General features: G+C 61.8%; 9 protein-coding genes across 9 annotated transcripts; all 9 read left to right on the top strand.

Moving 5' to 3' along the window:
• Positions 1-356: 356 nt before the first annotated feature.
• Positions 357-1,406, top strand: LMJF_33_0520 (putative d-xylulose reductase; the record flags this gene model as incomplete). The annotated part of the gene is made up of 1 exon (XM_001685739.1): positions 357-1,406. One exon carries the CDS (start codon positions 357-359, stop codon positions 1,404-1,406), a length of 1,050 nt encoding a protein of 349 aa, XP_001685791.1.
• A 2,505-nt stretch (positions 1,407-3,911) lies between these two features.
• LMJF_33_0510 (conserved hypothetical protein) lies at positions 3,912-6,575 on the top strand (the record flags this gene model as incomplete). The annotated part of the gene is made up of 1 exon (XM_001685738.1): positions 3,912-6,575. The coding sequence occupies one exon, from the start codon at positions 3,912-3,914 to the stop codon at positions 6,573-6,575; it is 2,664 nt and encodes an 887-aa protein (XP_001685790.1).
• A 752-nt stretch (positions 6,576-7,327) lies between these two features.
• Positions 7,328-8,248, top strand: LMJF_33_0500 (conserved hypothetical protein; the record flags this gene model as incomplete). The annotated part of the gene is made up of 1 exon (XM_001685737.1): positions 7,328-8,248. The coding sequence occupies one exon, from the start codon at positions 7,328-7,330 to the stop codon at positions 8,246-8,248; it is 921 nt and encodes a 306-aa protein (XP_001685789.1).
• A 464-nt stretch (positions 8,249-8,712) lies between these two features.
• On the top strand, positions 8,713-11,955 carry LMJF_33_0490 (conserved hypothetical protein; the record flags this gene model as incomplete). The annotated part of the gene is made up of 1 exon (XM_001685736.1): positions 8,713-11,955. One exon carries the CDS (start codon positions 8,713-8,715, stop codon positions 11,953-11,955), a length of 3,243 nt encoding a protein of 1,080 aa, XP_001685788.1.
• A 747-nt stretch (positions 11,956-12,702) lies between these two features.
• Positions 12,703-14,784, top strand: LMJF_33_0480 (conserved hypothetical protein; the record flags this gene model as incomplete). Its single annotated transcript, XM_001685735.1, has 1 exon — positions 12,703-14,784. The coding sequence occupies one exon, from the start codon at positions 12,703-12,705 to the stop codon at positions 14,782-14,784; it is 2,082 nt and encodes a 693-aa protein (XP_001685787.1).
• Positions 14,785-15,839: 1,055 nt separating this feature from the next.
• Positions 15,840-17,465, top strand: LMJF_33_0470 (putative deoxyribodipyrimidine photolyase; the record flags this gene model as incomplete). The annotated part of the gene is made up of 1 exon (XM_001685734.1): positions 15,840-17,465. The coding sequence occupies one exon, from the start codon at positions 15,840-15,842 to the stop codon at positions 17,463-17,465; it is 1,626 nt and encodes a 541-aa protein (XP_001685786.1).
• A 1,970-nt stretch (positions 17,466-19,435) lies between these two features.
• Positions 19,436-20,302, top strand: LMJF_33_0460 (conserved hypothetical protein; the record flags this gene model as incomplete). Its single annotated transcript, XM_001685733.1, has 1 exon — positions 19,436-20,302. The coding sequence occupies one exon, from the start codon at positions 19,436-19,438 to the stop codon at positions 20,300-20,302; it is 867 nt and encodes a 288-aa protein (XP_001685785.1).
• Positions 20,303-21,497: 1,195 nt separating this feature from the next.
• LMJF_33_0450 (conserved hypothetical protein) lies at positions 21,498-22,148 on the top strand (the record flags this gene model as incomplete). The annotated part of the gene is made up of 1 exon (XM_001685732.1): positions 21,498-22,148. One exon carries the CDS (start codon positions 21,498-21,500, stop codon positions 22,146-22,148), a length of 651 nt encoding a protein of 216 aa, XP_001685784.1.
• Positions 22,149-23,010: 862 nt separating this feature from the next.
• LMJF_33_0440 (conserved hypothetical protein) lies at positions 23,011-23,685 on the top strand (the record flags this gene model as incomplete). The annotated part of the gene is made up of 1 exon (XM_001685731.1): positions 23,011-23,685. One exon carries the CDS (start codon positions 23,011-23,013, stop codon positions 23,683-23,685), a length of 675 nt encoding a protein of 224 aa, XP_001685783.1.
• Between the last annotated feature and the right edge of the window lie 304 nt (positions 23,686-23,989).

Below are 23,989 nucleotides of genomic sequence, written 5' to 3'. Positions count from 1 at the left end.
TGACTTTAGCGCCGCGTGTATATGCTCTCCCACTGTGTCGAGGTGCAGTGACGTGCGCTCTCTCCCGCGTGCTGCCCCTTTCGCTGTTAATGCTGTGCTACATGCCGTCTTGCCCTCGCCCCCCCCCCCACACACACTGCTCTCCGTCACGCCTTCTGTTGCTCCCCCTCTCTCTCTCTCTCTCCTCTCTTCCGCTCCTCATGGTGACTGCTAACACCCACACACGCACACCCGCTCTCGGAAGCAGTCGCGCTTCTCCGTCACCGCAACACTTTTTATTCCACCGACTCTCTCTCCCAACCTACATACATTCTCTTCATCTCTCACCCCCTCAATCACCGTCCTCCGCGCTGAAAATGGTCCTCATGGAGAGCCTCGTGCTGGAGAAGAAGGGCGAGCTGACAATTCGCGAGGTGGATGTGTGCGACGAGCTCGGCCCGCACGACTGTCGCGTGAAGATCCACAGCGTGGGCATCTGTGGCAGCGACGTGCACTACTACGAGCACGGCCATATCGGACCCTTCGTGGTGGAGAAGCCGATGGTCCTTGGCCACGAGGCGTCTGGCACAGTTGTAGCGGTGGGCGCGGAGGTGAAGAACCTGAAGACGGGCGACCGAGTTGCGCTGGAGCCTGGCATTCCGCGCTGGAACTCTGCGCAGACGCTGAGCGGGCTGTACAACCTGGACCCCGAGCTGACGTTCTTCGCGACGCCGCCGGTGCATGGGTGCATGTCGACGACCATCATCCACCCCGCCGCGCTGTGCTTCAAGCTGCCGGACAACGTGAGCTATGAGGAGGGCGCGTTGTGCGAGCCGATTGCCGTTGGCATGCACTCGGCAACGAAGGCCAGCATCAAGCCGGGCGACGTGGGCCTCGTGATCGGGTGCGGCACGATCGGGATCGTGACGGCGCTGTCCGCGCTTGCGGGCGGGTGCTCAGAGGTGATCATCTGCGGCTCGCGCGACGAGCGGCTGGAGATCGCGCGCCGCTACCCTGGCCTACGCGCGGTGAACACGTCGAGGGAGGGCGAGCTGAAGCGCGCCGTTGCGGAGGCGACGGAGGGCAACGGCTGCGACGTCGTGTTCGAGTGCGGTGGCGCGGCATCGGCGTTCCCTCTGATCTACGAGCACGCTGCGCCTGGTGCGACTTGCGTGCTTGTGGGGATGCCGGTGGAGCCCGTGCCGGTGGACATTGTGATGGCGCAGGCGAAGGAGATCACGTTCCAGACGGCGTTCCGCTACCGCAACGTGTACCCGCGCATCATCCGCCTGCTGAGCTCCGGCAAGATGGACGTGAAGCCGCTGATCAGCGCTAAGTTCGTGTTCAAGGATAGCGTGAAAGCGTACGAGCGCGCGATGCACCGCGACCCGAAAGACATGAAAATTATGATCCAGATGGAGAACTAGTGTTCCTGTTGGCTGTGCGGTTGTCGTTGGTGCCGGCCCCCTTCCCTTTCGTCCTTGTAACCATTCTTATTCGAACTGTTCTCCTGTGTGTACTTGCCATCCTTGGCCTTGTTTGTGCCGCCTCCCTCTCTTCTTATTTTCTTACCTTTCTTCTCCGTCTTTTTCTCGTGCCCCTCCCCCTCCCCCTCCCCCTCCCCGTCTTTTCCTGCGTGCTGCAGGCGCGGGACACGCGTTGCCAGGTACCCCGCTCTCCTGGCGTGTTGTTCGTAGCGGCAACGCCGCGGATCGCAGACGGCGTTGCGTGCGCGCGTGTTTTGCGCGGCCTGCGAGACTCTACGCGGAGCGGCGGCATGTGTCCCGACTTTGTTGCGGCGGGAACAGCAGGAAGGCAACATCGTATTATTTCTCTTTGCTGCACTCTGCCGGGCTCCTCCCTTCCTTCCCCTTGCCACCGGCCGACCCACACGCACGCGGAGACTCTTATTCTTCTCAGTTGGCAGCTTGCGAATCACCGTGCACGCGAATTCACTGTTGCCCAGCAGCGGAGGAAGACGTACCCGCGCCGCGTCGCAGCGCGTTCGCCTCTTCAGTCCTCTTTGCGATGGCTCTCTCCCTCTCTCTCTCGATGTGCCGTTCGCAACTTTTGGTGATTCGCCGGATCGCGTTTGAGGGCGGAAGTGAAGCGTTGGAGGATCTGGGGGAGGATGTGGGTTTTGTAGAGGTGATAGAAAGGGTCGCCACCGGTGCCCGCCCCGTGGCAAGCGGGGCGGGGCGTCACTGTTGTTACACTAAGCCCAGCCTTTGTTTATTCTACTGTTCTTCTCAGCTTGGATGGCGGCTCTTCCGAGGCCGCTGATGACCTAGCGACTGTCGCTGTGTACCTCTGCATCTGCGGGAACACGTGCTTTCATAGCAAGACCGTGAGAGAGCTGGTAGCGACGCCAGCTGATCGGCCTCGCCTTCGCTTCCGCGGACAGGGCTCGGCACGCTTTCCGTGTTGCTTCCGTATTCTTGCGTAGCCACGACGACAAGGTGACCAGAGGAGGCCCCGGATTGCACGAGCGAAGCGGGGGCCGCAGCTTCACGCGTATACGAAGCAGTGGGCAAAGAGAGAGCACACTGGCACGTAGAAGGAGGAGCGAAAGCGAACAGTCCCTGTACCCGCTGTCTGCCTCCACATCTGGTGTGACGTCTTGTGCGCTTGTGTGTGTGTGTGTGTGTCGGTGGTCTGCTTTTGCGGTCTCGCAGAAAGTCAGGAGCGCGCACCTTCTCTTTTCCATTTTCTATTCTTCTTCCTTGTCTCTCCGTCTCCCTCTGACATGCCATCACCTCCTGTGTGATTTACTTCTTTTTCTTTGTGCTTTGTGGGGTTTGGGTGAAACCCAAGCATCCTCTCCATCCATCATGACTACTGCCTCCTCTTCCTCCTTCCCCTTCTTCGTCCTCCCTTCCTTTATCCCCAGTCGCCTGTGCGCTGGATGATGCACGGGAAACAGTGCAACTCCTCCCTCCCCCCTTTTCCCCCGAAAGAAATGTGCAACCCCTCGTGTAGCAACACAGCGCTGCATATTGCATCAATCCAGAAAATGCTTATGCATCTGCCGTCACACGTGAAACACCCGGACAGGGATCTTATGCAGACGCAGCACTGCAACAAGAGCAACAGTAGATAAGGCGTCGCGCACATCATACGTGAGGCACCGAGCGCTGAGGGCAAGTCTGCTCGCACGCCTTTTTTGTGTTTTGCTCGCTGAAAGGGGTGACAAGGGCGCTGTGTTCTCCCAACCGTGCTCTCGCTTGGACGACTGTTTCTCCTCTCTCCCTCCCCTCACCTCTCTCTGCGTCTCTCTGCTGTTTTCTCCTTTGCCGCCCTTTCCGATGAATCCGACACGCCAACGAACCAGAACACGGAAGCCTCTTTTCGTCTTGCTTGTTGGTCACATTTGTGGTGACACGGATGTGACCTCGCTTGTGCTCTCGTACCTCTTGAGCACGCTTCTCCCTTCTTGTCGCCCTGCCACCACCCCCGCCTCTCCTCTCACTCTCTCGTTCTGTCGCCGAGGCCGACAAGCCCAAGGAAGCAGCCCTCCGCTACTTATTTGGCCGACCAACATACATGAGGGATGCCGGTGACATAGCCCCATCAAATTAGCTCACATGAACACTGCTCATGCGGACTGCCGCTCCACGTGGGACTGGGATGTCGCCTCACCTAGCGCGGCGATTTTCCCTGCGGGGGAGCCACCGCTACCATCGTCGGCGACGTTGTCGTCGTTGCTACGTTTGCTCTCTGCGTTGGCCAGCGCCTCGTGCACCCCACCGGCGCCGCCATCCACCACTTCATTGTCTCGGGAAGGCGCCCGATGTGGTGACGGGGAGATCTTGTGTGTGCACGCATCCGCAGCGTCTTTCCTGCGCTGCTGTCTTGCGCTTCTTGTGTGCCGATGGGTTGCCGAGCGTGTAGCGATTCCTTCGGACGGCAATCTGTCAGCCATTCTGCGGCAGATGCCAAGCGCACCACTCGGACGCGGCCCACCTCACCCGTTCTCACCGTTCAACGATGAGGCCGATGACGATGCCCATGAGGAGAGCTGGCGCCTTTACGGCAGCACGGTGGCACTGGCGGACTGCCGTGTCTCTACGCTGCTCCCCTCCCCTCCACCACAGCTCACTCGCTCAGCGTTGACCGCAGTGCTTGAATTAGATTGTGACGCACTCAGCGGTAGCGATGACAGAGGGGCGCTAATTGATGTTGTGCTCTCGCACCTCTGCGCCGCGTCGAGTTTGCCAGGCGCCGATGCGGATGCCTGTGGTGGCACCGAGCGAAGCGCCATGGCCGCATTGAGCGACACGTGGCGTGAAGTCAAGTCTCGCGTTCCGCTCAAGGCCAGTCCCTCTATCCACCTCACCGGCGGTCACATCCGTGCGCTTCTTCGTATGTACGCCGAGGCGAGCGTCGAGCTCGCATCGATTACACTTCTGCGGCCCCTAACAGCAGCGGCCGAGCCCACAGCGGGAGCAGAAACCGAAATGGCCGCGGCAGTGGCTGCTCTTGGTGCGGTGCACGAAATTCTCGGTGCTCAGCAGGTGGCCCGCATCACCGCCTCGCACATTGCCTCCGTGCCTACTGACCAGACCATCCTTGATCGTATCCGTACCCTCCTGCTTGCGCTTCTTGGCGCATCGCCATTGTCCTCCTCGCGCGCGCAGTTTTATCTGCACCCGCATCTAGAGCTCAGCATCGATCCGTCCCGCAGCGTCGCTGGGTGTGGCCTGGTGGCCATCGGCACCGTCGGAGAGGGAGAGCTGCTGGCCCGCGAGGCGGCACTTGCCACAGTGGACGGCACGGAGGTACGCGTATTTAGCCGAGGCGACTCCGAGACGACGAGCGCCGTCGCCAACACCGCAGAGCACATGCAGGACAGCACGCCGATCTGGAAGGAAGGTGTGCGGCGTTGCCACAGCAGCGCGGCGGCTGCCCCTGTGGCGGAGGAAGCAGCGAATGAACCGATCGCTCGGACACTTCAGCGCAAGGACTCAGCGCCGCTCATCACAGAAAATGGTGAGCGCAGCGCGGCAGCGCAGCTTCTTAGTCTGCTGGCCCGCTTCCCAGATCTCCTGCGCGGCGGCCTGCACCAGTGGGCCGAACGGGTGATGCGCGATGCTTTTGCCCTTCAGTCTGCCTCGTGCGTGCAGCAGGTGCAGGTCAGCAAGGCCGCAAAGCCACAGGCGGAGGCCGCACCACAAAATAGCCCGTGCGACACAAACCTCACTGCCGACGCGCCGCTACGCAGAGCGCGGCACTCGCGCGGCGGCGTGGCGCATGCATTTCTTCCATCTGCGCCTCAGTTGCTCCTCCACGTGCGAGGTGTTGATGAATTCCGCATTAAACCGCCACCCCGATCGTGGCGGCGCAAGCCGTGCAATGAGCACCACGGATGCGTCAATGCAGGGATGACGAGGGGTGACGGCGACTGTGGCGTGGCTGCGTGCGCTTCCCCGAGTGCGAGCGATGTGTCTGTGAAGGCACTTTTCCCGTTCTTGCGCCACCTCAACCACGCGTGCGTCCCCAACGCGATCCTCGTGCTGGACAGGACACCCACGCATCTACGCAGAAGCGGCGACGACGGTGTCGTCGCGTCACTCGTTGCACTGCGGGCCATCGAGAGCGGCGAGGAGGTCACGGTGTCGTACGTGCCTGCCACCACAGCTCTGACGGTGTCGCAAACGGAGCTGTTGGAGACGCTTGGGTTTCGGTGCCGCTGCCTCTTCTGCACGCAGAAGGCCGCGTTGCTACGTGGGCATGTGTGCGGCGAGTGCGGACAGCTTATCTACGAGCCAGGCATCCAGGGGGAACCTGAGGCCCTCAGCAGTATGCCCGCAGCGGCTGGTGCGTCGAAAAGGGCCACCGTGTTCCGGCATGAGGAGCATTGCTCACATCGGCGAAGGGCTTGTGAGGTACACGGCGTCACCGAGGAGAAGAGCTCAGCTGCTGCTCAGTTGCAGCGTCAGCTGGATGACGTTCTAGTGCGGTTGGCCAAGGGTGAGGACGAAGGCGAAGCCGGAGAGAACGTGCGTGATCCGGTGGTGGCAGCGGTGCGACACCTCGTCGACCTCGACGCGTGCGTCGCCCGGACTCTTCTACCTACGCACTTTCTGCGACTGCGGCTTCGCTTGGAGGCGTTCGCCTACTCGACGGTGGCGAGAGGCCTCGGCTCCACTGTGAGCGCCGAGCTCATCCATCTCTGCGCAAGCACCCTGGAAGAGCTGGAGATGCTCATGCCGGCCAACCACCCCCTCTTGACCGGGCTGCGCATGTACCTCGTCTTCAGTCGTGGTCGACATGTGCGAGCGGTCAACGCCGCTGAGGATTTGGTGCACGGCACGCGGCATGAGGAGTGCTGCGGTGCCGTGCGCGAGCAAGCCGCATTGATGCAGCTGCCTTTTGTTGTGGACCCGCTTGTGCGCCGTTGCGTGGTGCGCTGCTTTCAGGAGCACTACGTGCAGCTTCTGCGATGGAGAGCAGAGTGGCTGTCGCGCGCTGGTGAGGTCGGCACCTTGATGTCTTTCCTGGCACGATACTCGGTGGAATTGGAAGCTTGTGGCGTGACGACGGCGGAGCACATGGAGCTGCTGTCCTGCATGGAGGACGGTGCCGAGGACGCGTAGCACAGCCACTCGCAGGGTGGTTGGCGTGCTGTGGGTCACCAAATAACCAACGCATGTGTACCCATGGGCGCGTGCCTCCCTCTTCCGCTGCGCTGACGGGAGGGAGCACAGCAGCACAGAGGCGTCCAAAAGAAGATCACACACACGTGGCGGCACTGTCCGTCTTTGACCTTTTCTTGCCATCAGGGATGTACATATGTGGGAGGGAGAGGAGGGGGTGGGAGCGGCGGCACCGGTCGACCCCACCACACGCGTGAGCTCCTCGTTGTCTGCATGTCGAGTGGCATTCGGCACGTTCGGCTGAGGCCGTGTGGCGGAGCGCGCGCGGCAAACATAATCGTGCAGCCTTCTGCTCCCGCCTCTCTCTCGCGGTGCGTTGCTCAGGGGATGCACTTCGTGCTCCCACTCTGCCCCGCACCACCCCTCTCCTTCCTCCTTTCCTTCGCTTTTTCCCCCCTTTTCTTATGCGATGTTTGGGCCGTGCGCGCGTTATTCGCTCATCCGCATCGCACTGTTCCCCTCGTGCGTTGGCGGCGGAAAGTCGGACACGCCGCAGCTACGTCGGCGTCACACACTGCGGGTGCTGTAGGAAGAGACAAGGACAAGAAACGAGGGACGCCGTCCAGGACGCAGGAGTGATTGTACTCGTCCCTCTCTGCGCACCCCACTGCGGGCCCACCTCCGTTCTCTTCCCCTTTCTTCCCTCATACACGCTCCCCCCCCCTTCCCCTCCTCTCCCCTCCCTCACATCCATGGAGGCGTTGCATTACGAGCTGTGGGACCGCTGCACGTCTTTTGTTGCCGCTGCCTGCGCTGGACGTGATGCTTCGCACGGCCTTGGTCATATGCGCAAGGTGACGGAGCAGGCAATCCTGCTGTACCTCATGGACACCGCCGCGACTGTGGCGCCCGGAGAAAAAGCTGGTATGTTGTACCGGATTATACTAGTGGGCATGCTACACGACGTGGCAGACCACAAGTACGACGCCGCCGGCGCTCTCCTGCACCGAGTGAAGTCCTTTGCTGCTACCGAGGCGGCAGCGCTGGTGGCCCACGCGGCGAGCACGGACCCACGTCTTTTTTGTGTCCCTCTGCCGCGTGCCAACGCCGGCGAGACAGAAGGGAGTGCGCAGCAGGTGGTGCAGCAGGTGGCGCAGCTCCTGCTCACCTCACTGGATGCCATCTCGTACTCGAAGGAGGTGAAGCGGGGCATGCGCTGGTTTGTGCCCGCGCTGAGCGAGGGCGTGGAGGCAGCGACGAAAAGCAGCAGCTGGGTGGCGGTCCGAGATTACGTGAGCGACGCGGACAAGCTGGAGGCCGTCGGCGAGGAAGGACTGCTGCGCTGCTACGAGTACGCGTGCGTACAGTATCGCTCTTCGGCGCTGGCACAGCTTGCATCGAAGAGCCCTCGACCCTCCGTTGAGACGGCTGCGCCGCAGGCGACCGCAGTCGAACGGCAGCTTGAAGCAGTGTTGCTGCGCGAGGTGGTAGCTCACTTCCACGAAAAGCTGAAGCGCTTGCTGCCAATCTTCATCGTGACATCCTCTGGCAAGCACTTGGGGATCCCGCGTGCTGCCGAGATGGCTGCCCTTCTGGAGGAGTGGCAGCACCGTGGCCCGCCTCCTGTCACGATGTACTGGCGCAACGCTGCGGCAGAGTGCACACCAACGTGATGTTGAGGCCTTTGGAGGAGGAAAGGGGGAGGCGACGCTGCTGAGGTTCTTGTGATGCTTGCGCTTGCACGCAAACACACGCTGGCGTGTATGCGTTGTGTTGCCCCACCACCTCTTTGCCCACATTTTCTGGCTCCTCTCGCATACACCACACGTGTGTCTTCGCCCATGACGATGCGCGTGCGGACGACACACGAAAAGGCCAAACAACGTAGGAAAGGGGGCGAGTGTCTTGCTCTTCCTCCCCTTTTCTGATCCTCCGTTGCTGCCTTTCGTTTCCTCCCACCGCTCAACCACGTCACCGTCGTCACTGCGACCGCCTCCAAGCACGGCGACATCCGTGCGAAACGTGTGAGATGGCCCCCAAAAGGAATTCGCCGACCCGCGCCCGTCCCGTCGCATCCCCTTTCCTCCACCCTCTTCCTCTCCCTCGTTCTCGTCCTCTTCCTCTCGTTGCGTGACTTATGCACCGCTCTGGCCATGAAGTCCGCCACATTCTTGCACGCCAATACGACATGGATGCTGCGGCTCTGTTCCACGAGCGCCAGGCGGATGTTGCCGCCTTTGCGGCCCTTGTGTTTCGTCGGCCGACATCCGCAGTACACAAGCCGCGTCTGACATCTTCCCTCGTTTCATCGGCGCCACACACCTCTGCAAGTGAGACAGAAGCCGTCACCTCTTCTCCTCCCATGATACACGTGGCCGCGGTGACGGCGGCGTACCGCCGCCCTGCCTCCGCGAATGTGCCGGTGTCACGCGTCCTTCGAGAGATCAAGGCACGGGCAGAACGAGAGCAGCGGATGGCGCGCAAAACGACAAAGATGACCAAGAGCGATGCGGACGACCTTGCCCGCGGCCTTCCACATTTAGCCACGAGCGGCAGCCGTAGCGGTGCCTCGCTACGCGCCATGGGCTTCTCCGCGCAGGAGATTCGTGACCGCACCTACCTCTGGATGACGGGGCTGAGGGCGCATGGCAGTTCTGCCGACGACGTCTCGCGGCGCGCCGCCGAGGAAAGCGCCGCCCTCGCTCCCGAGCAGCAATTCCAGCTGCGTCGACTGCGCCTCAAGCGAACCCATCAACGCCCCTTGTCACACGCGCAGTGGGCCCTCTGGCTGCGTCGTCGGCGTCGGCTGTGGTACCGCCGGCGGCCGGTGGCGCGGCGGCGGCATCTCGTTCGGCAGCTAGCACTCGAGTACGGGCGGCCGATTGGGCTTTGCCGCTGCTGCAGGCGTAGAAGACATCCGTTCAAAACATCAACTCCGGCGCGCAAGGCACGCCCGCCTTTCATCAAGGCGGCATGCAAGGTGGTGACGCAGTGGCTTCCATCGCACTCGCGGCTGGTGAAGCGCTTCCACTACCGCATTGTTTTTCTTGCCGTTCAACCTGGCGTCACACACGTATCGCTGACGAGCGCAGCATCATCGATCCCCTCGCAGCATGGCGGTGATGCAGCGGGCAGCTCCACGGCGTCATGCGAAACGCGACGCGCAAAGCGTCTGCGCCTCTGTGCATCAAGCGTGGCTCGGGTCGCCATACCGTGTGAGCCCGCGCGAAAGGATCATCGATTTTTGCAGCGTTGGGTAACCGCGCTCGTGGTGCACCATCGCCGGCGGCTCTTCTGCAGCCCCACTGCAGGGAATGCCCACCCATCACACTCGCAAGCGTCGCTGACAGCGTCCGCCCCAGCCGAGACTATGCTGGCGGACCTTTCGCATCACTGCGTGTACGTGCTGACGCCGCGGAAGAAGTGGCCATTCAGTGGTGGAGTGTGCACTTCACCTAATTTGCCGCATGAAGCTGCGTCTGCTGTCTCATCTGCGCTGGCCAGCCTTCTTGCAGTACTCGGACTGCATCCTGATGTGGAGGGCGTGGGTGCCGCACCTTCGGGGGTGGTCTTTGCTCTTTCTCCGACAGCGCGCCATCAGCGCACACGACGAACTCGCGCAACCGTCGTGCATGGACACATGTGGTGTGCAGGTGCTGCATGCCTTGAGAATGCCGCCCTGAAGGCAGCCGACGAGTGCCGCGACTCTGTCAGCACTCTCTCTCGTTACACGCGTGTGGTGCCAGTGGTGCTGGTCGCTTCACTTCGCGCCAGAACCGCAGTCGCTCCCATGGAGGTTCTTCTCTTCAGTGAAGGCCCGGTGCACTTCACGCGCCGCGCTACGACACAGTTGCGCATTCAGCTTGTCTCATCCTGGAGCCCTTGCTCGCTGAGCTCGACACGCGTCTCTGCGTTTGAGTACTGGCGGTGCGACCCCTCTGCGCCGTCTTCCCAGTCGGAGCCGGAGGCGCTCTCAACGCTCCAGGGTGCTCTCCAGCGCTGCGCCCGTGTCTACCGGCGGCTGCAGCTGCGTTCATGTAGCCCCCGCTGTAACCCCCGCGTTCGCCGAGGAAAGTTGTCCGCGTCTCCACCCCGAAAAAACGCGCCAAGAATCGGTGCGACGGTTGCAGGGCCGAGGACTACTGCGCATGGCCCTCAGCAGGCTTCGTCCCGCCTCTCCCTCGTGGCCTTTCCCAGCTTCTCCTCTCCGTTTCTACCATATCCGCACCGCACCGGGTCCGGGGAAGGAAGGGCGGCTCCGTACGCATGGCGCCTTGCACTTCTCTACCGCGTTCCTGCGAGCAGCAGCCGTGCTGCGTGCACCCGCATCCGTGACGGCGCCGCTAGGTCTGCTGCATCCCCAGGCGTGAAGCGTGCCATGGCCACCCCTTCGCTCCGACGTAGGTGCCTACTGTCGTGGCAGGCGCGTCGTACTCACTTCCAGCTGGCTCGGCGCTTCTTCGGGTTTCTTCTCATGGCACCACCGCGGACTGAACCGACGTGTAGCGGTACCGCCGCGCGCGGGCGGTGCCGTGCGCTTGGCTTCCAGGATCGTGTCACCCTCCTTCACCTGCTAGGCCGTCCTGCCTACCCTCTGGACTACGGGCTGTCCCGCCCTTCAGCAGCGGCGCAGCAGCGGCGGCAGCAGCGGAGCCGGCCCACACCAAAAAAGAGTCGGGTGGCGAGGCAGGGCACAAAGCGCAGTCGCACGCCGACGGACGGCGCGCCTGCCGCTGCGGCGCCGGCGTGTGCGCCGCTTCCCTCGTACCTGCACATACTGGAATACTATGGGAATGTCTCGAATGCGGCGTGTCGTGTCTTTGTGCGGGCGGCACACACAGATCGCAAGCTCCCCACCCTGCACTGCAGCGTGGGGACGATCCTGCTGCAGTACCGGTGGTTGCAGCGCAGAGGAGGCGGCGCGTTGCGCATACCGTGTGTGGCACGCATCGGTGTTGTGACGTCATCCGCCTTCTTCGCACAGCGATTCGGGTGCATGGTGGCACCTGTGTGGTGCTGCTTTCCGCCAACGACGATCAAGACTGGCGGCGGCGCCATTCTTGCCGCTCTTGACAACGAGGACGAATATGCGGTACCCGCGGCGGCGCCCGGCGTCCACTGGACTGCGGCCTCTCTGGTCGATGACACCGCTTCCGCTTCTCGCGCACTCACCTACCTGCTCGCCCCTCCTGAGGTAGCGGATGATCTTCTTCGCCGCAGCGCATTGCTCCAGCGAGACGCGCTGCCGCGAAAGCGGGCCCACAGTCGCCATCAGCGCGTGTTTGACCTTGGGCAAGGACGCACCGTGCGGGAGCTCGAGACGTTGCTTTACGATCCGCTGTCGTGCTCGCCGGTACAACTCATACAGTGGTACGCGTGACGTGGGCCGCGGAGTCGAGTCCACACGTGCAGGGTGTGGGGCAGTGCTTAAGCACGCACGCATACGTACACACATGCCCGTGCTCTTGCCTTTTGTGTAAAAAAACTGATGACGTTCCGGAGGCCCCTCCCCCTCCCTCCAGAATGAAAGTCCGTTTCACGCCGAGGAGGTTCCTGCGCTGGTGTTAGCGCAGAGGCGCAGACGCAGGGGATGAGGAGCAGAATGTGTGTCGATGTGGTGGTTCCCGTTCTCCACCGCCGACGTGATCCATTTCTCTGACGTTCGCCAGCGTCTGTGGTGTACTGTGCCCGCTACACGGCGATAACTTCACACACATACGCTTGTTTGCACGCGAAGCGTGTGCGTTTCTACTTTGACGGCAAAGGCCGCCAGTGGGCCTGTCGCTGCGCATTCGGGGGGATCTCACGAACTGACGTCACACATGCCACCGCGCGGCTCCCTGCCACTCTTCTCGGCTCATACGCCCCGCATGTCCCATATATATGCCGCTCTCCGCCCTTTCTTGTGCTCTGCGTACTCACACATGTCTTTACTGTCATTGGACCTCTGCCTGCTTCTTCTTTTTTTTTTTAGTATCCAGTTACTGCGGCGGCTTTGCGGAGGAACGCTTGCCCGCACCGCGTTGGTCACCCGCGACCCGAGCAGCCGCTTTTGCGAGTAGGCGCGGATGTGAAGACGGGAAGGACAGCTGTAGGCCAGCTGCGTCCCACCAAAGCAGTCAAAGACATGTGCGCGCAAGCACACGCGCACACCAACAACTTGATCATGGATGCCGGTACTGTCTTGGACAACCTCCTCGAGCGCCACCGCGCCTTTGTCGCCGCACCAGAACACGCGACACTGGCGAAAGTCCGCCGGCGCCATGGATCGACGTCGTCAGCAGTGCCTCCGTCGAAGATGGTGGAGGCTGTGGAGCGAGGAGTGAATCCACTCATACTGGGGGTGCAGGCCCACAAGGCAGAGTCTGCTGCACGCGAGAAGGCGAAGGCAAGGAGGAAGGGGTCGGGGTTTGACGCATCCCGCAGGTCCTCAGAGCCGCCGACGCCGTCAAGGACTGCGTCCTCGAGCCCCCGCAAGACCTCTAGCCAGTCAAGAAATGCGTCGGCCTCTGCCGTGACGGTGCTCCAGACGCACACGCGACTCCCAGCGGTACCGGCAGCTAGCGAGATGCAGCGGGCACGCGAGGTGGCGGTTTCTGCAACTCTCACGTCGCGGTACCAAGAGCTGCGCGCTAAGCGGCAGCAGGAGGACAAGGAGCGCAAACGCAGCCGCGCTGACACCGCGTCCGAACTGCACAGTGCCGCCGCAGGCGCCGGCGGCGAAAGTGCGAAGAGTGCACGCAAATGTGTACGGATGGAGGAGAAACGGCTGCCTCCGCAGGGGCCCCCCTTGCAGATGATTGCTTCCACCACGGTTTCTCGAACCCGGCGAGATGTCTGGAGACGGCGGTGTACGACGCGGAAGATTCTGCGGCTCGCGCGTGGGATCTCGCGGGCCTCAGCGCTGCGGCGCTACTGGTACACCACTCTCTCCGGCAACAGGGCGGGGACTGGTGATTGCGGTAGCTTCGCACCAGCCACGCACGCGGCGCACGCTGTGGATGATAGTGGAAGAGGCGAAAATGAGGAAGGGGTTGCAACAGCGGCCTGGGGGTCGAAGGCTACGCCAAAGCCGACGCCGGAGCAACTCGGACGTTCCACCCCGCCGTTGTCGGTGTTTGCATTGAACGACACCACAGAGAAGCGCTGTGCCCTCCGTCGTCTCCGCGCCGCTCGCCGCAGCGTGAACGACGCGCATGACAGCACCCAGATGTCTAGTAAGCGGGGCGACGTCGTGGCAGACTCGAAAGCTGCAGCCACGACGCCTGAAACCGTCCAGCTGCCGGTAGCGACGGCACAATCGGCTGCCGACCGCACTGCACCCTCGCGCACGAGTCGCCGTCAGCGTAAGCAGGCTATTCGTTGCGTTCTCAGCTTCTCCGTGGCGAGCATGTGGACACTGGCGGCCCGCATCGTTGCAGAGCGGCTGGGCACCGTTTCTCAGCTTTGCCTCGAGTGCATGGGCACCACAGTTCCGGCATCGGCGTTGGCGGCGCGCAGCGAAGGAGCGGGTGTGCTGCCTCTCTCTCTCGCCCGCTTGTTCCCGCTGTTTGGCGCACTTGTGGAGGTGCAAGAGCTGGAGCTCACGACAGCACCGGTGCGCTTGCGCAGCTCTCGAAATGCGCGTCGCGCCCGTGGCGAAGGTGCCCGTGGCGCTCCGGAGCTACGCGTTTTACAACAACGCAAGGGTGTTGTGATGGAAGAGTACAGCAAAACACTGGGTGTTCTGTTGCTGCCTCCCGAGGGCGGGCCCGATGTGCAGGCTTGGACAGATGAGGTTGCAAGGGTGCTTGCACAAGGACAAGACACGTTAGCGTGCGCGAGCAGGGGTGATGAAGCAGCACCGCTACTACGCGTGAAATCGTCGCCCAGTATTGTTCGAGTGCCCAAACACTTTCCCGGGGCATCTGGCAGCTTTGCGGAGCTGCTGCAACGGCTGCTACTGCGCACACCTACCACACCCTCCACCAGCCACGGCGGCAGAGAGCCGACACCGATTGCTTCGACGGTGACGCGTACACCAGCCACTCCTCTTACGGACCTGCGTGTGCTGGTGGCCGTGTTCTGCGGGGAGGTGCACGCGGCAGCTGAGGGCTGTAATGCCGCAGCCTGTCACGCTCACCGTTGTGAAGAGGGCCCGCCGGTGGCTGCCGAAGGCATCAGGGCCGATGCGTACCCGCTTCATCGCCTGCTGCATCGTTGCTTGTGAGTGCAGCGCCGGCAGGATATCACTGAGCTGCTGCGAGTCGCCCTGCACAGATCCCCATCGCGAACAGCGCGCGAAACGAGTCGTGAATGTGAGGAGGAGGGGAGGGGGAAGGCCGCGAACGGAGCAGGAGCGGATGTTGCGGCGTCGGCAAACTGTTGGTCGGACTCATATCGTCAGCTGTGTGTGCGCCACCTTCTCTGGACATGTGATGTTTGCTTGTGAGGGAGGCGAAGCGGGTGTTGCCCTTCCCTACCTCGCTGCTGCTGCCGCCACCGCCGCCCCGTCGTCCTCTTCCCTTTCCGTCTTTTCCCTCTGCCTTCCTCTGCTCAAGAACGTTTTAAACGGATAACAGGGTCCGCACGAAGCAAACAACGAACTCCACACAGAGCGGCAGACTCATGGCGGCCCTTATTTCTGTCCTCTCGGCAGTGCGGAAAGTGCACAGATTCGAATCTGCAGTCAAGCGTGGCAGAGGTGCAGTCGATGACGCGCCGCCCTCCTCCACGGACGACGCATGAGGCGCGAACAGTCGTGCACCCTGTTGTCCGGTTGACGGATGCGTGCTACCGCGTTACGAGAGTGACGGCTTGCCTGCTTCATACCGCTTCAAATACCTTCTCAGATGTGTTGTCTGTACAATCTCTAGTCCGTGCCCCCCTCCTCCTCCTCCTCCCGGCTTTCCCATATTTCATTGACGGTTGCTTCTCTTCCTCAACAGTCCTCATTTGCGTGCCGGCGCGCATGCTCATCTGCACACGCATACCGATACATACGCCAAGCGCGTACATGCGTCTCAGGAAGCAGGGCGGCGCACAAAGGAACGCGAAGCTTGCATAGCACAAAAAAAAATCAGCGGTGGGGCGCTGCTTTACCTTCTTGCTTGCCCCCGACCCAACCCCCACCCTGTATCCCAGGCACGACGGCCCTGAACGTCTCTCATACACCACGAAGGAAAGACGCACGTCTCTCTCGTTCTTCTGATCTCGCAGCGTGGTCGTGCAGGTCGTGCACGCCCATCAGCCTTCGCCGCCGCTTCCGCACGAGCGTCCACCAAGATGAAGCGTGGCCGCAGTTGCTCCCCGTCCACCGGCTCGGCGGCGGCAGAAAAGAGGTTGCACACGGAGCGGGAGGAGGTAGCGCTGTTTCTCTTCCGCCGCGACTTGCGCGTGGTGGACAACACCGGCCTGCAGGCGCTCTGCGACGAGGCCGTGCGCCGTTCCATCCCGGTGCTGCCGGCGTTCTTCTTCAACCCGATTCAATGTGACAAGAAGAGGAACGCGTACTTTGGCGACGCCTTTTTTCAGTTCTTCTGCGAGTCCCTCGTAGACTTGGACGGTGCGGCGCAGCTCAACGGTGGACTGGTGTGCCTGCGCGGCAGTGACGAGGATTGCTTGCGGCGCATCCGAGACAGCGGCTATGAGGTGAAAGTGCTTGGGTTCAACGAGGACTACACCCCCTTTGCCCTCGCGCGCGATCGGCTGCTGCGCGACTACGCAGACAAGCAGGGCATCGTGTGCGTGACAGGGCCTCACGACTACTCGCTGCGTCCTCTGGATGAGGTGGTCAAGGACTCTGAGCAGCCGTACAGCGTCTTCACTCCGTTCTACAACAAGTTTACGGCCGAGCATGCACGCAAGGTGGCGGTACCGCTGATGGTGAATGTGAGCAAGGTGCAGGCGATGCTGGTTTCGCAGCCGAAAAAGTGCCTGGAGCATCACCTGGTGGATCCAGCGCTTGTGTACACGCACATGCCGCAGGTGCAGGACCACGGCGGTCGTACAGAGGGGATGAAGCGATTAGCGTGCGTGGAGAGGCTGAAGCAGTACGCAGATGTCCGCGACGACATCGCAGGAGACCGCACCTCGCACCTCAGCCCACACATGAAGTGCGGCACGGTGTCGACGCGGGAGGTGTGGCACGCCAGCGTGCAGGCGCTTGGCACTGGGCACGCGTTCACTCGTCAACTTGTGTGGCGCGAGTTCTATGCGATGCTGGCCTTCACGCGCCCACGGCTCTTGCAAGGGCAGCTGAACTCGTTCATTGGCCAGCAGGACATTGTTAAGGCGACGCAGCCGAAGCAGAATGCACCGTTTCAGCCGTTGTACGACAACTACAAGTGGAGCTGGAAGGCAGAGCACTTTGAGGCGTTCAAGGAGGGGCGCACCGGTGTACCGCTTGTCGACGCCGCCGTGCGGTGTCTGACTGCCACCGGCTGGTGCCACAACCGTTGCCGCTTAGTCATCTCCAACTTTGCCGTCAAGGTGCTGGGAATCGACTGGCGCGAGTGTGAGCGGTGGTTTGCGACGGTGGCTGTGGACTACGACGTCGCGAGCAACAACGGTGGCTGGCTGTGGTCCTCGGGCCAGGGTGCGGACGCGCAGCCGTACTTTCGCACCTTCAACGCATTCCGCCAGTCGGAGCGCTTCGACCCGGACTGCAAATTCATTTTTCAGTGGGTGCCTGAGCTGGCGAAGGTGCCGCCGAGCGTCGTGCACCACTGGGAGGAGTACTGTGCGAAGGCTAGGGGCAGGGCGACTGCTACCCACTCGAGGAAACGGAGTGGCCAAGTGAAGGCAAAGGAATATCCCACATCGTATCCCGCGCCGATTGTGGACATCAAGGCCGCCACCAAGGCGATCATTGAGGAGTTCAAGAAGTATGGCAAGTACAAGGAGAACTAGCCGATGTGCACTCCTCCCCTCCACGTCTGTGTTGGACGGATGTGAGCTCGGGCGATGGCGAGGAAGAAGCGCGGCGTGCTACTCGCCTTCCGCCCTCTCTCCTTCCTCGTTGCCGCCATCACATGGCAGACCAGTTTCACAACACAACTTTACATAGACATATACATAGATGCATACGCACACACGTACAAACATGCACATACACACGCGACCATTCAAGGATGGTCCCGGGAACACCGGCAAGCACATGACACACACCGCGTGCCTGTGGACTCTGCCCTCTCTGTACTGACAGCCCCTACAAGTATGAGCCTTGCGCTCGGTTTTTCCTTCTCTCTGCTTCGCCGTGCCCTACTCACTCCCTCATAACGACGGTGTGTGTGTGTGTGTGTATATGTGGGCACGCCTCTCGGTGCGTGGCAGCTCAGGGCCCAGTACACACGCCGACCCTCTCTGGGTGGAAGCGGGGCAGCCCCCCGCTCTATCCCTGCCAAATGCGGAGCCACCTCTGGTGGTGACAGGGTCATGTGCCTACGACCTTGGGGAGCGGTGAGAGCGATGCGTCGCTGCTGGTGTCGGATAGCCGGTCCTGGACGGCGTTGCGTCTGAGCGACCTGCGGCCGTGGGCACACGCGTGCCCTCCACATGATGGGCCGAGTGTCCGCGCGGCTGGAACGCACCCCACCACCCGACCCTCGCACTGCCCGCTGGTGTGGGGAGCCCGAGGCCCCTCCGAGGAGGATGCATCACGTGGCGACGGGCATGGTGTGGGTGCGGCTGTGAGGCGACCTGCGAGGCGGCGGTGGTGGCGGTGAGGGTTTGAGGCCGATGCGGTGCTGAGATGGCTGGGCCGACGCATTGCTGTACCGCGTGTGTGCACTGCTGCTTCGCAGGGCGGGGTGGGGCCTGCGACATGCCGGTGTGTGGGGGGGGGCGGTGCTGGAACTCGTGCTGGATGGCGGAGTAAGGGCACACGCTGAGCAAGAAGTGTCAGTGCCACGCGCTGTGCGCGCGTGCAACGTTACAAGTGTGCCGTTCGAGAGTAAAACCTGCATTTACGGTCAGTGACGCACTGGCGTGCTTATGCGCGCGTATTTGCGTAGGCCCCTCTGCGTGCGGACAAACATGAATGCAGACTCTTGCGGCACTGCGTCGGGGCCTTGGCTGCCGTCATCTCGCGAATAGGGCCATCCGCTGCTGCCCTCTGCTTTCATTGCTGAACGTTCGTGTGCCTTCGGGTGTGGTTGTGTGGAGGTGTCTCGACGTTATATATATATATTTGTGGCCTTTGAGCTCTCCCTCTTTTTGGGTAGACAGGCATCCGCGCCACAGCCGACCGCTTGAGGCAGGATGAACACTGTCATCCTTTTTCAAGCGACAGTCGCTCGAAGTATTACGAGCCATCAATGCAGCGAAGGATGTTGTGAGGATTTGCTGTTGTTGAAAGCCTTTATGTATGTTTACTGCGGCTTTGACATCAAATACCTGGCACGGCTTCTGAGTTGTGAGGTAACACTCAGTTCATGCCCACCTTTCCCAGCTCGATGTACCGGGGCATCAGTGGCGCGCGCTGAGGCTGTCAATGCCGTAGCTAACGGAGGCAAGTCTTCCTGCCGGACGGGTGACGTACGTGGCGTTGTCACCATTACTCCTGTCCTCCTCCACCACCTCTCTCTTCACGTATACCCCTCCCTCACTGCTTCCTGCTTGCTGTGCTTCTCTGTTGTCACGCTGTGTGTGCGTGTGCGTGTTTGAATGTCACGCGGGTGGCGCTGGCGGAAGGTGTGACTGTGACACGCTTGTGCGTCCTCTTGAGCTGCCTGACGGCCTCGACATCAGCGCAAGCGCGGCCACCCCTTTGGGTTGCTGGTGACAGTGTGCTCCTTGTGCGCCAACGCGTCACAGCTACCTGCGCGCTGTGGTGTCTTTGCTGTACGCCCTTCGCTTGCTCCTCTGATTCTTTATCCTTCATGCACCAACTCCGCACCTTCAACTATGTGGCGTCTGAGCTGGGCCACGACGAGCCGGTGCTGCACGCCGTCTTTGTAACCCACCGCTGCCTACCTCCAGACCCACCGGAGGTAAACTTCACGACGGCTATTCCTCAAACGGTCACCGCTGCTTCGCGCAGAACGAGCAGCGATGATGCAAGTATCGGAGCTGCTGTGCACGTGGAAAAAACAGTCGTGCTGAGCGTGGAGGACACGCTTGCCGCACCGCTGGAGGTAGCTCTGACAGTGGAGCAGGAACTCGCCCAGCTCAGCAAGAAGCTCGACGCGTGGAAGGTGCAACGCCTCGCTGATCTTCAGGCGCGTGGAGGTGAACGCTCTCCTTCGCGATTGGCGCAGATGGAGGCGGCGATGGAGCGGAGGCTGGCGCTGAGACGCATCGAGGAACAGGACCGTGCTCAGAAGCGCGTGGATGCCCTCCTCAGTTATCTCGGCCCGCGCATCGATAAGCAACTGCAGCTGGTGGCACGTGAGCACGACGGTGAGGAAGCGCTGTCGAGCAGCTATGCAAGGGTGGAAACGACAAGTGACGTGAAGGATTCCGCTTGCGCGGACAAGAGTGCAGCTTCTGCTGCCACACCGTCGCCGCCCTCCCCTCGTGCGCGCATTCTCTGCGACCAGCAGTACTTTGTCAAGCGCCAGGAGATCGCACTGGAGGAGCGGGGCGCAAGACAGGCAGTGCTGCGCAACATGTGGGACGCCCGGCGTCTGGCGCACCTAGTCGAGGATGAAGTGTCGTTTCGCCATAGCATCGAGGCAAGGGAAGTCGTGTGGCGGGACCGGGTCCACAGTGAGTTGCGCGCTTCCGTGGAAATGGACCATGTCTAGCGTCTCTTTACGTCTGCTTCTCTCGTGAGGCATTGCGGTGGTACCCGGCAGGGACGGCGGCCTTACCCCTTCCCCCACGCACATACACACACACACACACACATATATATACACACGCGCACATACAACAAAATCACCCTCGTTCTCTCACCTTCGTCGTTTGCAATACTCTGTGCGGTTATGTACACTAGCAGGCCACCTGGCCTCTGCCGAGGGAGGTTGTTTGATTGCAGCCCACTTCGGTTCTCTTTTTCTTTCCTCCTACTCCCTACACTCGTGTCACAACGATCTACGCCGTCGTATCGGTGCGTACAGGGGCCTCTGCCCATATCGCATGCGCCGATTTCGGTATGTCTGCCATGCGACGACACGTAACTCCCGCGCACCTACCACCCATCACCGGCGGTTGACAAGGCGAAAGGGTAACGCAGCGGGGCAGATCTGCACGGATGGAGTCGCAGAGGACACTGCCCCCCAAACAGCTGCGAGGGGTCGCTGCAGCCTAAACATCACGCACGTCTCTATGGTAGTGTTCATCGCCCACTAGGTCGAATGGGGCCCTCCCCGGGTACACCTGCGCCTGCTCATGCGCACACGTCGCTCGAAGAGGTGCCTGAAGTCCCAGCGCATCGCCAACGAGCTTAGCGTAAGGCACCACCGAGCCTCCCTCTCTCTTGTGTGTGCCTCGCGCGTGTGCATGCAGTGATCACCACTGTCATCCATTTCTCACTCCCTTTCTCTTCTCCTCTTTTGCTATCATCTGCCGTGAGGGTGCGCACACCCACGTCCCCTCCCCCCCCCCCCACATACACACGTACGCACGCGCACACAGAAAGAATTGCAGCGTTCACTAGTTTGCTCAAGGGACGCAGGCAGGTTGATATAGCAAGACCAAAGACCCCACGCCTTCCCCGGTCATCCCTAGCCCTGTCCCGCCCTCCCTCCCGCCCCAAGTGAACGAACAAACCAGGTCAGCCGTTCTTCTGTTTTCCGAGTACTTTGCACGCAGGCACGAAGGCGGGTAGCTCCTGCACTTGTCCTCACGCCATTCACATAAACCCTCATTCCCCCGGCCCTCGCTCCACCGCCATCTGCTCTCTTGGGTGCGCGTGTCGTTGTCGTTGGCTTAGCATTCCCTCCCTCTCTGCCGCCCCCCTCCCCCTCTCTTTCCCTCTCTCTCGCCGCGTCGCTGCAGATGCTCGAGAAGGTGGTGCCGATCCCATTCTTGGGCAAAGAGGTGTCCGGCTGGCTCTACCGCTACACGCGGTGGACGCGCGAGCACCCGTACAAGGCGGCCGCCATCCTAGCCGCCTGCATCGGTGGCTCCATACTCTACGAAGCTCAGGTGACGCACAAGAATCGCATGCCGTCCCCCAACGTCAACAACCACCTCGAGTATCAGCTGAAGGAGGCGTCGCTGTGGGAGCGGTGGTTCCGCCGTGTCAGCACCGCCCAGCAGGACATGAAGGCTGAGGAAGTGGCGTCGCTGGAGAATGCCGGTGACATGCTTACGCCAGAGGAAATAACGCGGCGGCAGCGGTTGTCGCAACGCACCATCGCCAATGCCGAGCGGCTGCTCGCGACAACGACCGACGCTGCAGAGCGCCAGTCCTTGGAGAAGGTCATTGAGCGCGAGAACGAGCTGATGAAGGGCGTCAACAACACCACAATGCTGGTGCGCAGCGGCCAACTGGAAGTGCGCGCCCCACACTGGGAGATTCGCAACAACGAGCGCAACTGGAGCATCCTGTCGCGTGACCAGCAGCAGCAGAAGGACCACTACTGGTACCGCCTCGAGCGCAGCCGCGAGGACGACTTTGCGCGCAACACCTACTCCACGCCGTAAGCGGGTCATGCGAGTAGGGGGAGGGGGAGGGAGGCTGATGTGTCTGTGCGCGTTCTTTGTGTGTGCCCCCATGAGGTTGCGTTTGATGCGGCTGTGGCTGTGTGGTGGTGGCCCCCTTCCTGGCTGCTGCTTCACAGCGCGATAACTCTCCAAACACGACATAAAAGAAGCACGTGTCTCGTATCGCCTCCGCTTCCTCGGCTCCCTCGGTGAGAGAGGGAGGATGGTAAGGAGCTAGACCTCAAACTCGCCTGCCGCCGCCGCGTGCGAGTAGGTGGTGTGTCGCCAATGATAGCAGGGCCCTCAAGTACGTGCCTCTGTCTGTGTGCTTGTTCTCGGCACATCGGCTTCGGCCTCCTCTGCTGACCTTTACATCACCGCTCACATCTCCTCCTGTTTCTCGCTGTAGTTACGTCCTTGCCAACGAGGGAGGGACTCAAGTGTTGACGCGCTTCACCGCCACCCATCAGCTTCGGGGGCTTCGCATTTGTCGTGTGTGGCGGCGAACCACCCCCGCCCTTTTACATTGTCTCCACTTAAACTTTAGCGCGACGCTGCAGGGTGATCGCTCCGCTTCTCGCCGAGCTTGCCGAGGACGTGGAGACTGCATAGCCAGACGATGGTTCTCATAACATCCAACTGCGCACGAGTCGCTGCATTTACGAGAAAGGCAGCATGCAGCGGCGCTCTCTGTGATCGGCACCGCTGCATAAGCGGGGGCGGTCGCGGGGACTTGTTCACGCGACACGCCGGCGCCTTCAAGCCCCCCGCATTCGGCGTGCTCCGCGGCCTGACGCACTCCTCCCAGACGACGCACCCGCAGACCGGTCAGCTGCAGGCTCGCAAACGCATCCAGCACGCCATGCATGACCGAACGTTGTCAGGCAGCGGCCATCATCGCACCGCCGTCGCAACGTGGTCATACCTGCTTCACTCCCTTCGCCAAAATGTTGAGCAGGCGGTACCAGATGCGTTGTACGAAAAACTGCTCACTGACGAGGTACCACTTACGCCAGCGGAGTCTCGGCAACTCGCGGACGCGCATCGTCTTCTCCGCTTTGAGCTGCAGAAGCGAATTGGGCTGCTCGAGGACAGCCTGGCAGACGCTGCACTTCCCTATCTCTTGCAGTGGCCCGCCCTCTTCCAGCGTGCGTGGCTGCGCTTGCCCATGGACCAGGGCCGCGCATCGGTGACGGAGGCAAACCACGATGCCGTCGTCCCGGCGCCGCCATCCTTCGTGCATGCCCCGGCTGCTCTCCCCGTCACAGAGTGGGCGCCGACGTTGTCCCCTGCATCGCCCCCCGCGTGCTCGAACGGGCTGATAGGGCGTGGTGCTCTTGTCCCCCGTCTGGCACAACTCACCAGGCACGTGATACGCTGCGTCGAGGAGGACCTGGGCCGGCTTGAGCATGTCTCTGAGCCACGAGAGGACGGAGTACCACGCAGTCGTCGTCAGGTTGCCCTCGAGGCGGCGTGGCGAGCACAGTGGGCATCCTTGCTCACCTGGCACGCTGGCGTGTCGTACGGGATGGGGTAAGAGGATAGCGAGGCGATCACCAGGTGTTGTAGGGAGAAGAATGAAAGGGCCGGAGAGTGCACATCGCCGGCCCGCTCACTCAGGCAAGTGTCAAGGCTGCTACATTGCGCTTGCCTGGTGTGCACCGGCAGCGGGAAGCTGGCGCGCGCACGCCTGCGCGTGCCGGAGCTGTGTGGCGCCGTGCTCTGTTTGTTTCTCCTCTGCTCACCTTTGAGTGCCCTCATGTGTTTCGCTGCCTACGAGCCGTGTGCCACGCACGGCGGCGGCCGTCACACGCGTGTGCAGGTTTGAACCACAGCGAAGA

Source organism: Leishmania major, chromosome 33 (genome assembly GCF_000002725.2).
Source record: "Leishmania major strain Friedlin complete genome, chromosome 33".
NCBI classification, from domain to species: domain Eukaryota; phylum Euglenozoa; class Kinetoplastea; order Trypanosomatida; family Trypanosomatidae; genus Leishmania; species Leishmania major.
Note: the sequence above shows the minus strand (reverse complement) of the source record. Positions and strands in the feature narration are given on the sequence as shown.